The 13,877-nt window shown below is 39.1% G+C and overlaps 1 protein-coding gene across 1 annotated transcript; it reads right to left on the bottom strand.

Annotated features, from left to right (window-relative positions):
* Positions 1–1,922: 1,922 nt before the first annotated feature.
* On the bottom strand, positions 1,923–12,394 carry LOC104224563 (nuclear cap-binding protein subunit 2-like). The gene is made up of 8 exons (XM_070168540.1): positions 12,377–12,394; positions 7,465–7,688; positions 5,348–5,486; positions 5,224–5,270; positions 3,674–3,783; positions 2,599–2,652; positions 2,378–2,484; positions 1,923–2,088 (listed from the first exon to the last, which is right to left on the bottom strand). Exons 1-8 carry the CDS (start codon positions 12,392–12,394, stop codon positions 2,014–2,016), a joined length of 774 nt encoding a protein of 257 aa, XP_070024641.1. The 3' UTR covers positions 1,923–2,013.
* Between the last annotated feature and the right edge of the window lie 1,483 nt (positions 12,395–13,877).

Genomic DNA, 13,877 nt, shown 5'->3' on the forward strand with positions numbered 1-13,877 from the left:
CGATGGGCGGTGACGGGTGGTGGACGTGAGGGAGTCCCGATTGGTCGGAAGGTGACGGACTGGTTGCGATGGAGTTTGGGTGGTGGTTATGGCTGGTTTCCGTTTTGGAGTAGTAGGGTTTTCTGTTTGTTCTTCTCTTTGAAGAAGATCCACAGTGCTCGTTTTTTTCCACGGTAGGGTTTTCCTTCCTTCTTTTGAAGGAAGATGATGAATAGTGCTTCCTCCAAAATTTTCAAAGTCCCCCCTTCAAACAAAATTATGTCCGTGTATAATGTAGCATTTGCCAAGGAATGGACCCCACGTGTGTAGGGGTCCAAGGTTTGTGTCCCCCATGCGCGGTGGGGTTACCCGTGTACGGTGTTCCGTCCGTGTTCCCCACGCGTGTCCCCCATATGCGGTGGACTCGGATTATTATGGGCTAGGTCCGAAAATTAGGCCTAAAATCGGGTAGTTTGAACCCGAATATTATTCTTTTGCCCGGACCATAAAATAAGAACACGACGTTGTTTGACTAATCCTATGTAAGCAAAATAACTACCAAAAATAAGACTAAAATTTAAAACAAAACTATATCTTTTTTAATATTTTTTCGAGATTAAAATAGCTACAAAATATTAATAAAACTATTTTTTTGTAATTTTTGTTTTTATATAAAGATAAAATATAAAGTAATATTTTTTATATTTTTTTCAAAATTAAAATGACTACAAAACATTAATAGAACTATATTTTTTGGTAATTTTCGAAATTATATAAAGTACAAAATAAGGTACTATTTTTTGTATTTTTCAAGTTTATGAGAAATACATAAACTAAATATTTATATATATATTTTTGTAATTTTTCTTTTTTACAATGAAATAAAGCAAAAATAGTCAAAATAGGTATATTAGACCTAAATTACATATTTATGCTAAAAATGTGAAAATTCTCGGGGAGGGTCAAAAATCACGTGTCTACACCGATCCAGCATAATATGCTGGAGTTCATACACAGGTGCACCGAACTCCAGTATATTATGCTGGACCGGTCTCTGTTAAAGCAAAATAGTGACTATTTTTTATTGACTTCGTAAACGCTGGCTATTTTTGAATGACCAGTCCGAAAACTGGCTATACCGTGCTATTTTTACAATCAAACCGGCTATGTGTTTCTAAAAAATTTATAGTCAAAATAAGGTATACATTAAAGGAAATGTGACACCACCTTCAATTCCTAGATTACACATTTGGAGTAATAAAATCCCAGTACTGCGACTTCTATGCTGGTTCCATGATGGCATTTCATAAAGAAGATTGCGATCCAATAATCAGAACTTAAAAAAAAATCCTGATTAGACCTTAATTACCATATTATGAATTATTTGAAACACTACAAACCTTTTTTTTTTGGGATTCGTCTCTAATAATAATGGATCAAAGTCCTCCTTTTCCTTCCAATTAGGCCCTCCGTTCATTACTCGGAATTGAGCGGGCAACAAGAATTAGAATCAAATCTTCCCATGTAGTCGGTATTCTAGAAGCAAAATTTCCCGATCACCTGCCTCCTTGTGTGAAAATGCTTTTCATGATCTCCAGCTCTTTCCCACCAGCTCGTTCTTTACCAAGCATCTAGGCACACCTGTCAGGTTTGTTAACTCAACGTAAAGAAAGCTTATCAGATCAAAACTAGGGGAGCGCTTACTAATAATGAAAGATTAACATCTCTCTGCCTTCGTCAGTCAGCTAGAGTATAAAAACAACATTGAATAACATTACTCGTTTTTCATTTTTAGGGTACATTGGGGGATCAACTTCATCAATGACACCATCAGAAATACAAACAAAAGAAGGTAAAAATAAAGAGTTGAAGAAGCAACGATTACTCAAATGCAAATACGTTTTGACATACATTCTGACGTAAAACATTTTAATTGCGTAAGCACAAGTTACAAAGGAAGTTGCTGAGAGCAGGTCTTACAACTCTTTTTAAGTAACACACTCTTCTCCTAGCAATCTACATCTGGAAATAAAACTAAGTACGCCGCTTCCTATCATCATCTTCCTCTTCATCAGAATCACCACTCTCACGGAAACATGGATTCTTCTCCTGCAGCAAAAGAAAATGTCACATTGCAACAACAAATTTCACTAAAACCGAAGACGGGACAAAACTTAGAGATAAAAGATTTGAAGCTCAAGCTCTTATTCGTTGAATCACAAGCTAAAATCAGGAAACCTCTTTCTTTGATATCCATACAAACTTTGTTTCATTGTCCAATTATTATTTCAATTTAAATGGTGGTGAGCACAGACTACATATGAAAAGATGGAACAGAACATGCCGGTGAAAAAGACCAAAGCAATAAAAGATGTAGCTTAGGTATAAAAGAGAATACCGGTCTAGATTCATGATCAGAGATTCTTCGAGATTCACGGTCATAACTCCTTTTTGGATAATCTGACCGATGGTGGTCATCTTTCCTGTGTCGCGTGCGATGATAGTCTGTTTTCCTCATAAGATAGAGTTGTTTGTTAGATCTATTATACTGAAACAGTAGACAGAAAAATACAATGTTGTAGAGCATTAGAACTGAATCAAAAGCTTTGAAAAACATACCTCTACCTTGCCTATAAGAACCTCCATGACCATGATTTCCACCACGTCTACCATCTGCAGTTTTTATTGTATCAAACATTGCCATACACACAGTAAAAGGTCTATAGGTGTAACTCTTTTTATTAACATATCGCATTGCAAAACCTAAGGCATAACCAAGTTTGAGCATGGCAGATAAATTTTGATGATGAGAAGTTATTGGAAATGCAAGAAAAACTCAGTGAAGGTCCAGTGAATCAGCTATTTGAAGCTTAATTTGAAATCCTAAAGGGGTTGTTTCAATCTCTTCCATTCCTTTTTCCTTATTAGAGAAATCTCAAGTTTTTCCTTGTTAAATCTGATTTTCAACAGATTAATGAAGCATAGCATTAATTTGGAAAAAGAACAGTTTAATTATGGGGAAGAATATGGCTAGCTCTAAATTTAGAACTGGAACAAAACCAAAATCGTTAACATCCAGAAGTTGCCATTCAACCTGCGCTCAAACTTATAAAATTCTTCTAGTCTGTCTGATTTCATTTACAATGGAGCATTCAGAATGCAGACATTATGCTTACAGCATTAGTTGATATCAAAACCACCAATCCTCTGACAGCTTAGTTATAATCCATTAAATAAAAGGCACATATATTCAAACTAGTGAGTGTCATGCAACAAATAGACAGGGTCTGGAATCGACATTGACACACGCAGTTAATAACAACTCACAAGAACTTCACCACCGAACCAATAATTAATATACACTAGCTTTACTTATAGGGGTCAGTTGTACCCCCAGCTAAAATCAGAAGTTTTCTACTGCATCAAAGCACACACAAGTCCTGGAGTAGTAAAATCTAAATCCACAGTTAAGAGGCGCTTTAAGTTGACTCTTCAATCAAAGGCACAGCCAGTTCCTTTTTGAAAAGGAAAAAAAAAGAGGATGAAAAATAATTGCACTCTTTACATTTTACATTTCACATTCCACATATTACCAAATTAATTTGAGAGGATGAAGCTCTTTGCTAAGACGCAAGAAATAGTCAATATTATCAAAGAAACTACTGATGTCGAAGTTAAGAGCCCTTAAACTTACATGGAGGTGGAGGCATAACTGGTGGGTAAGCGCCCAATGATCCTGTACCATAATCCACAAGCTGCCTTTGTGCTTCCAATTCCTTTTGGACCAATTTTCCATAACCACCTCGACGTATAACTAGTTAAGGTATAAAAAGACAGTCCAAAATTCTTAAATATAAATGGAGAAAGAATAATTTCTCAAACCCTGTTGCATGGACTATCATGCAAGAGTTTCAACCATTTGACAGATAAGGTGATGAAAACTTACTTGATTGATTAACCATAAAGTATAGCATTTCTGTGCACATTCATGGATTACACCATTAGTCTTTATTTGAACTAAACCATAATTCTTCAAATGCATACATTAGAAACCCATGCAAACAATATCAACCATCTTTCCTATCCTTGATAAACATATCTATGATCCAATATTCACCTCCACAAAAGGATGGACACTTGCACTAAAAAGTGTACTGCTACTTCGCATCATAGAAGTTCTGATTCCTCATAAACAATTCATGACAAAAGATTTAAATGAAGATCTACTTTGAGGTATTTCCTTGTAACATAAATAACAAAGAAAACCATTGCCTTGTTTAAAACTTTGCAATCATTCCATTGGCCACAAAATGAAATTTTCACGTCATCAAGTTGATTGTCCTACAACCACAGGGGATGTAGAAAATTGAAGCTTTTGAGACCACTAGGTTCATTCACTCAAAGCAAAACACAATAAAAGAAAAATCAAGGTCACTAATTCCTTCAGAAAGAATGCTCTAGAATCTTATGATCACAAGAGGTTAAAAGCTTTTTTTAATGCACTATCTTATCTACTAACTAGATGCTGAGGGTTGTGGTTCTTGTAGATGGTGACATAGAACCTAAAAAGACAACTAGATGCTGATGCACCAGCCTTTTAATGCCCCACAACTACTTCTAGGGTAAGTGCTTACTGAACAAATACTATAGAAATACTTCCTAACAAGCACTTGAGTAACTTATGATGTTGCATCAAGAAAGAATAACTGAAACTCAAGCATTATTGTGTATGGAGGAATAATTTACGCAATTACAAATATTACATTGTCAAGTACCACTTTAGTTAACTTGCCATATAGACAAGTTACACACATATCTACATAAAATGTTTCTTAATAAGTATATACATAATATTAGAACGTGTAAGAAATTAAACTATATCCTTTTTCTCAATTTACTTACACCATACTGGCATAAATCTTTCAAGATGAAAGCATACCAAGTTTGAACAGATTCCTTTTTTTCAATCAAAATGTACCAAGTTTTAGCAGATTTTACACACTTGCCTACTTTTTTGTTGACAATGGTAGAGAGCATTTGCAGAAACTTCACTACTTAAAAGTACTTAGTTAGACATTCTTCTGCATACATGAAGTATCTTTGACTAACTTTGTCCTAATAGTTCCATACCCTTTTTATTTGCAATGTTCATCAAATTTGCCCATTATAAGACCAAAACAATTTTTCCCGAGAAAAAGATAGCTAAAAGAATTGAAAGAAACTGTAACGCATTCTTATCAATCAAAGAGAAGGATATCTGGATCATAGTCGGTACGATATTCGTCGCGCACCTGGGAAATAAAGATGTAAATCAGATGATATGCTGGCATAAATCTCAAGATAAAAGAATAACCACTGAGGAGATTACCTGTCCACCACTCCTACCGCGGCCCCATTGTCTACCTTCTTGAAATCCCCAATCAAAATCCACACGAATCGGGCGATCATCAAGAATTGTCCCACTGATGTATTTGACAGAATCTTCAGTGTCGTCCCTAGAGTAGAACCTGAAAAAAGTTTCACAGTTGTTACAAATGCAAATGATATTCTCCATTCCTTCTTTATTTTCCTTCTTCCGCTTTTTCCCGTTGAACGGGAAAAGGGTTGAATGGGAGATAAACGCAAAAGTATACATGTAACAAACTATAAAGTACACCTAACACCATCTTGGTGTTTATAATAGAATTGACTTCAGCTGTCAAAAAAAATTATGAGCAAATAGGTGTTTGCATATAACTGCAAAAACAGTGGCAGCACTAAAGAGATAAAAGCTCGTCATACACTCCTTCCATTCCATTTCCATTGATCTGCTATTTGTGTACACATCCCAAAGGTACATGTCTTTCCTAATGGCAATTTTTTCCCCGGCATACATATATACTACTTATTCATTTGACCTCATTTCAACAATTCATCTCCTTTTTGCAGTTCAAAATATTATTTGAACTCCTTGCCATCAAACCTAATATATTCATTCAAACATAAGCTTAGTCAGTGTCAACCCAAGTCAATTAAAATGGCAGAAAGGGAGTACATCAATACGAATTCTACTAGCAAAAGCAACGCAGACCTAAAAGTGACAAAAGTTTGACATGCTTGGAACAGGTCAACAAGACAGAGAATGCAAGAAACATATATTACTTCCCAAATACAAATCCGATGACCACCCACTACCTACCACACAGGAATCCCAAAGAAATAAAACCTAAACAAACACCACAACCTATAAAAAGTTTTCTTGAAACATTGGTAAAAATGTTCGACAAGTAATCAAAGAACCATACAGTAGCTTCTGGGCAAATGGTGTGGCAGGAAATTGCAAATACATAAATAGTACATAGCGCTTTTAAAGCAAGAACTGGGATCTATTTTTTACGTTGAGAAACATTAATTGGTCGATTCACTATTGTAAGGAATCTATTTTATCTTTCTCTGAATTTCAGACTAGAGACTCTCTTTCCTCATTAATGAACTTGTCTTCCATCATTAAGAAGGCAACCAATGAGCGACAACTGAGTGGAACAAGAGATAACATCAAAGACGGCACAGCCAAACTACTCCAATTTTTTGTTGCGACCTGTTAGACTAGGACAAAGATAAACCAACCCTCGATTTGAAAAAAGGGACAAAAAGGATTAAGACAAAAATAGGAGGGAAATTTTCTTTTTCTTTTCTACCAAGTAGGAGGGAGATTTCCTTTTCAGTTAAAGTAGAGGAAACATGGAGAACTGACACCCCATTTAACTAAACGTTTTTTGTAATATAATAAGGACCTTCAAGATTAAGAACAAAATAACTACACATCAGGCTATTAGTGTCGAATAACAGTTGCACCTTCCATTTTCTCCAATAGATGCAGAAGTAATACTAGTAAATGCTCCCCTTCCTCTCCTCTCCTCTCCTCTCTCTATTCTTTTCTCCTGCATATACCTTCCGTTTCTAGTAGGAGTCTTTAAAACCAAAAAATCCATAACAAAGTTTAACATTGATCATTATGTGAGAATTATATAGATAATTGCAATAGGGTTGAATCCATGAAAGAAGTGGAAGTGCTTTCAAATTTTGGAAGTCCCTGCTTTTTCCTACCTAGACTTCGGGGACATTTTGACAGAATTAGATCAAACGATTGTGGTATAAGCCTCTTTACAAATCTTTCCAATACTTCTTAAGTTAATAAGTTCCTTGTATTAATAGTCGGGACTGTAAAACGTGTCATCTAATTCTTAAGACACAGCGAAAAAGAGTTGATTGATACTTGTAGGAGTAGAGACGGAGAACATGATTCTTATATTTACCGGGCAGCATGAACAAATGCCAAATACATAATATCAATATCCTTATTGAACAAGTAGACAAAAACAGAACTAGAGGGAAATAATTAAAGCTGCAGCAGGCATACCGTAATTGGAGAAGAAACTATACAGTCAAAAGTTAGCGACACAAAATGAAAGAAATTGGAGATTGAAAGCAAAGTTCAGGCCATACATTACAAAGCAGAACCCACAAGGAGTTTTGGAATTCTTATCCAATCCCATCACTATCTTTTTAATCTCTCCAGCACGAGAGAACAACTCATACACTTGTTCCTCTGTTGTGTAGAAGGACATGTTCCCCGCATAAACAGTAGTCGACTTCAGCAAAGCATCTTCAAATTCTTCCTGGGTTCCTGAAAACCTTCTATCCCTATATGCTGAAATCTTGGCTAAATCCTAAAAGAAAAAAAACAGATAAAATATTAAAAGATAAAAGCAAATAAAACCTAGATTAAGAAAGGTAGGACACCTCGGACACCACAATCTCTTTATGTTAAAAATTCATGAAATGCCATTGGATATGCAGGAAAATGCACTTCAGTGTTGTTAAAGGCTCTCTTAAAGCGCGCTTAAGCCCTGAAGCTCGGTGAAGCCCAGGTTGTGCTCACTTAATTGGCACTTTAGTGTAGGCGTCAAGGTGTTAGGCATGTGCACCTTCACCAATGGGCTCTGTCTTTAAGGGAAGAACATTATATATATATAGCTCGATTATAGTTTTCCATTCTTTTGTCCAAATAATTATTATTTGTGTTTATAGTTGCATGTTTTTGCACTACATTTCTGTTTTTAATTTTTTTCCCCACACTTCAATTGCGCTTTGCACTTAAAACTCCAATAGACTTTGGAGCTTTTTACGCTTTTTGCTTTTGACTACTCTGCTGCACTTTGCTAACATTATACTAAATAAAGAAAGGCATAGATTAGGAACGACACTCAGTCCTCAAACAGCGGCACAAAAAACTCCGGACAGCCATTTCTTCGGAACCTTTCAGGTTTCCAAGGGCAGTAGCTGTCAGGCATCATCGTCGGGACAATAGGAAGAAAACAGAGGCGCCAACTTCGGTTTTTCACAGGATCAGGAATATACCAAGACAAAAGCCCAGGTTGTATTTGCAGGAATTGGTACCTCCCGCCTCCTATTTCTCTCCTTCTTGTGTTTGTTGATTTGTTGCGGTAGTAGTACGTAATTACTATAGTCATTTTGGTAGTGGACCTATATTCCTATTTTTTCATAGACTTCGGTAGGTATAGCGGTTGTGGTCTGTAATGGCAGTGTAGGGTCATGTCCTCGGGGAGGGAGGGTGGCGAGGTGGGTTAAGGCAAGGGTCAGGGGGTGGGACGGGGCACATAGGGGGTAAGGGGAGCAAGGGTGCATATAGGTTGAGAATTGGATCATGGAGTATAGGGACTTTGATGGATAAGTCTATAGAGCTGGCGAAGATTCTCCAGAAAAGGAAGGTTAGTATAGCTTGTGTTCGGAGACTAGGTGGGCAGGATCGAAGGCGAGGAATGCCGACGGGTATAAGTTGTGGTACTCCGGAGGCGTGAAGGGCAAGAACGGAGTGGGTATTTTGATGGATAAGGATCTTAGAGAGTTAGTGGTAGAGGTTAGGCGGGTGAGTGACAGATTGATGACGATTAAGTTAGTAGTTGGAGGAAGCACTCTGAATGTCATTAGCGCATACGCGCCGCAAGCGGGCTTGGACGAGGAGGTTAAAAGGCGCTTTTGGGAGGCGTTGGATGAGGTGGTGCGGGGTATTCTGCCTACGGATAAGTTATTTATAGGAGGGGATTTCAGTGGGCATATTGGGTCATCTGCTGATGGCTATGGTGAGGTGAACGGTGGCTTTGGCTTTGGGGTTAGGAATGGAGGACGTACGTCACTGTTGGATTTCGCTAGAACTTTTAAGTTGGTGATCGTGAACTCTATTTATCCGAAGAAAGAGGTGCATTTGATTACTTTCCGGAGTATGGTGGCTAAGACTCAAATTGATTATCTTCTCCTCAGGAGGTGTGATAAGGGGTTGTGCGAGGATAGTAAGGTGATCCCGAGTGAAAACCTCGCGACACAGCATAGGCTTCTGGTGATGGACGTCGGTATCTTGATAAAGAGGAAGAAGAGGTTTGTACGGGGGCAATCGAGGATCAGGTGGGGAGTCTTAACTAAGGAAAATGCGCAGGAGTTGGAGGGAAGGTTGGCCGCTATGGGAGCTTGGAAGAGTGGTGGGTATGCTAGCGGTATGTGGACGGCGACATCGAGCTGTATAAGGGAGGCAGTGAGAGAGGTGTTAGGGGTCTCGACGGGGTACTCAGGCGGGCATCGAGGCGACTGATAGTGGAATGACGTGGTCCAGAGTAAAGTGGAAGCAAAGAAAGCGGCTTACCATAAGTTATTGGAGAGCACTGGCGAGGAGCAGAGGAGAGCAAATAGAGAAAGATATAAGGAAGTTATGAGGGAAGCGAAGCTAGCGGTCACGGAGGCTAAGACTACTGCGTTTGGGTGGTTGTATGAGGAACTGGGGGTAAAGGTGAGGACAAGAAGTTATTTCGGCTGGCTAAAGCGAGAGAGAGGAAGGCTCGTGATCTGGATCAAGAGAGATGCATCAAAGACGAGGAAGGTCGGGTATTGATGGAAGAGGCCCAAATTAAGCAGAGGTGGCAGTCGTACTTTCTTAGACTTCTGAATGAAGAGGGGGACAGAAACATCATGTTAGGGGAGTTGGGGCACTCCGAAAGTCACCAAGACTTTAGGTACTGTAGGCGTATTAAGGTGGAGGAGGTCATGGGAGCAATGCGTAAGATTAGTCGGGGCAAAGTGATCGGACCAGACGAGATTCCAGTTGAATTATGGAGGTATATGCGTAAAGCAGGCTAGGAGTGGCTGACTGAGCTGTTTAATGTTATTTTCAAGACGGAGAGGATGTCAGATGAGTGGAGGTGGAGTACGATGATTCCGTTGTACAAAACCAAAGGGGACATCCAGAATTGTAACAACTATAGGGGTATAAAGTTACTAAGTCATACCATGAAAGTTTGGGAGAGGGTGGTGGAAGGGAGGGTAAGGAGGGCGGTGTCCATATCAGAAAACCAGTTTGGGTTCATGCCTGGTCGTTCTACTACAGAAGTTATCCATCTTATCAGGAGGTTGATGGAACTAGGAAGAGGGATCTGCACATGGTGTTCATTGATCTAGAGAAGGCGTATGACAAGGTCCCTAAGGACGTTCTTTGGAGATGCCGGGAGGTGAAGGGTGTGCCGGTAGCTTATATTAGGGTGATAAAGGATTTATATAATGGAGCTAGGACTCGGGTAAGGACTATAGGAGATGATTCGAAGCCCTTTCTAGTAGTTATGGGGTTATACCAAGGATCTGCGCTCAGCCCGTTCTTATTTGCCCTAGTAATGGACGCATTGACACACCATATTCAAGGGTAGGTGCCATGGTGTATGTTGTTCGCTGATGATATAGTTCTGATTGATGAGATGAGAGGCAGTGTTAATGAAAGACTAGAGGTATAGAGACAGGTCCTGGAGTCTAAAGGTTTCAAGTTGAGTAGGACCAAGACGGAATATTTGGAGTGCAAATTTAGCGATGTGTCGGGGGAAACGAGCGGGGAGGTGAGACTTTACTCGGAAGTCATCCCTAAGAGAGAGAGTTTCAAGTACCTAGGGTCTATTATCCAAGGAGATGGGGAGATCGACAGAGATGTCACGCACCGTATCGGGGTGGGATAGATGAAATGGAGGTTAGCGTCTGGAGTCCTGTGTGACAAGAAGGTTCCACTGAAACTTAAAGGTAAGTTCTATAGAGCGATGATTAGACCGGCCATGCTGTATGGGGCGGAGTGTTGGCCAATCAAGAATTCTCATATCCAGAAGATGAAAGTAGCCGAAATGAGGATGTTGAGATGGATGTGCGGGCACACTAGGCTGGATAAGATTATGAATGAAGAAATTCGGGAGAAGGTGGCGTGGCTCCCATGGAGGACAAGATGCGAGAAGCGAGACTTAGATGGTTCGGGCATGTGCGGAGGAGGAGCCCAGATGCCCCGGTTAGGAGGTGTGAACGGTTGGCTTTGACAGGTACAAGGAGAGGTAGAGGACAGCCTAAAAAATATTGGGGCGAGGTGATAAGGCAAGACATGGCGCAGCATCAGATTTCTGAGGACATGGCCCTGGATAGGGAGGTGTGGAGGTCGAGCATTAGGGTTGTAGATTAGGGGGTGGTTGAGCGTTTTTCTTCGTTGTTCCGGCTAGTCTAATAGTGTTTTATATAGGACAGCTAGCGGTTATTGTTCCATTACACTTTCTATTTTTTGTTTATTATTATTATTAATTTTTTACTTTTATTTTATATTTTTTTTTCAATTTTTATTATTGCCATAGTTATTGTCCTTCCCACTTATTTGTTGTCACTTACGGTGCTGATCTTATTTGTATGTTTTCTGCTGTTGTTACAGATCTTTCGTTTTTGAGCAGAGGGTCTCCCGGAAACATCCTCTACCCTCATGGGTAGGGGTAAGGTCTGCGTACACTCTACCCTCCCCAGATCCCACTAGTGGGATTATTACTGAGTTGTTGTTGTTGTATAGATCTTTCGAGTTAAATCAGGAAACCATGACTGACTGAGATGTTAGCTCCTCATAACACCAGGGTTTATACGAGTTACTCGTCAAAGTGTCCATGCAAAAGGTGTGTTTGATTCTCACTGCACCCTTCCCGAATCACCCTCTATAACAGAGAAAGTCTAAGAATAAAAAAGGTGTTACCTCCTTTGGATGAGAAGCTATACAAAGATTAAAGCATTAGTAACTAGTGCATATAGTTATAACATTGTTCTTTAAATGCTCCTTCAGAGGTTGTTCTTTTCACGGGTGGGAGAGGCCCACAGCCCCCTAAACCCTTCCCCCACTCCCACCCCCACCCCTACCCCCACACACCGACCAGAATTAGCACAATCCATCAAAACACAAACAAAGATACAACATAAAACATTAAATCAATAGAAAAATTGCTCATTGAACAACCATCACATGTATATAGCACAAGTGAAAAGCCAAAGAGCACTGAGGCATTCATATTACCTTGAACAGAGAAGCCATTCCGTTTTGCTCCCAACTATTTTCCCACTTTGGATCTTTTGCGCCGCCTAAAAACTGCAAAATTCTACTTTCGGTTAACAACCAGCATTATGATTAGATTGATTCGAAGTTAAACATTAGTTCAAAAAAATATTACCAAATTATAAATGAAACTGGTAATAAGAATATACAGTAAAACGAGAGCAAATGAAAAAATTACCCAAATCATAAATTCATATTTCGCGATAAAGAACCATTGGTAAACCAAACAAAAAGCTAAGATTTATGCACTGCCCGTAAAATCTTGATATTTTCATTTTATGAGAGGGGGAGGGGGGGAAGCGGAAAACTTACAAATTGATTTCGCCGGAATCTCTCGGCCGAAGAAGTGGAAGTTAAAATATATTGGGGCCCAGGCCCGAACCAAACTTAAGTCTGCTGTCCACCTTCCACTTTATTGGGCCGGCCCAATATTATTTTAGCGGGAGAGATTGAGAGGAATGCGCCGCAAGGGGCTGGTCTTAGCTGAATGTCCCCAAAATTGGTGGTACTTAAAAAATAGCTTTTGGATCTGCACACATCTTTTTAGGAGTTTTTCTATCGGATTAGATTGTTCATCGAAGTCTACTCGAATATTATATTTTTGCTCTTCAAGATTTCTCTACTGGATTGGTAGAGTTGATGTTATTGTTGAAAATGGCAAACTCCCACATCGGTGGGAGACTTAATTTGGGAAGAATTTCTCCCTATAAAAGGAGGCCTAATGTTTAGGATTTAAACACACCTCTCATTTGCCTTCTTATCTTCTTAAGGCATTTGTTATTCTCTCTTTAGTATTATTTCACTTGTATTTTTGGAGTGGAATAAAATATTGGTTGTGTCCGAGGAAGTATGCAAAATTGGCCGAACCTCGTAAATTCTGGTGTTTATTTTATTGTTGCTTTATTGTCTTATTTATTATTTGGTGGCTGTCATAATTTTTGGTATAGTAGTTGTGACTCATTCACTATATACATTTGGCTTCCGCAACAATTGGTATCAGAGCTAAGGTATTGTCTAAGTATGCTCTGTGGTTGCAGCATATTCTGATCTTCCACATCAGAAAAAATTTATCTTGGTAACTGAGTCAAGGTTCTGTCTGAGTATGCCCTGTGGTTGCAGCTTAGTCTGATCTTCCACACCAGAAAGGAAATAATCTTAATTTATGTCGTCAGTTATTAAATAATATTTGTGTCAAAGATGGGAGACAATAAACAAGAAGAATCTACATCAAGTGTCAACAGTACGTCATCATTGGCATCTTCGCTTATGACAAGAATTGTGTCAAATGCGAAATTTGCGGTAGAAATTTTTTACGGGTCGGGACATTTTGGGATGTGGCAAGGCGAGGTTCTAGATGTCCTTTTTCAATAAGGGCGATATCTTGCTATTGAAGAAAAGAGACCAGATGTTATTGGAGAAGAAGATTGGAGAATTATCAACAGTGTTGTTTGCGGTACCATTC

This window comes from Nicotiana sylvestris, chromosome 3 (genome assembly GCF_000393655.2).
Source record: "Nicotiana sylvestris chromosome 3, ASM39365v2, whole genome shotgun sequence".
Classification (NCBI taxonomy): Eukaryota; Viridiplantae; Streptophyta; class Magnoliopsida; order Solanales; family Solanaceae; genus Nicotiana; species Nicotiana sylvestris.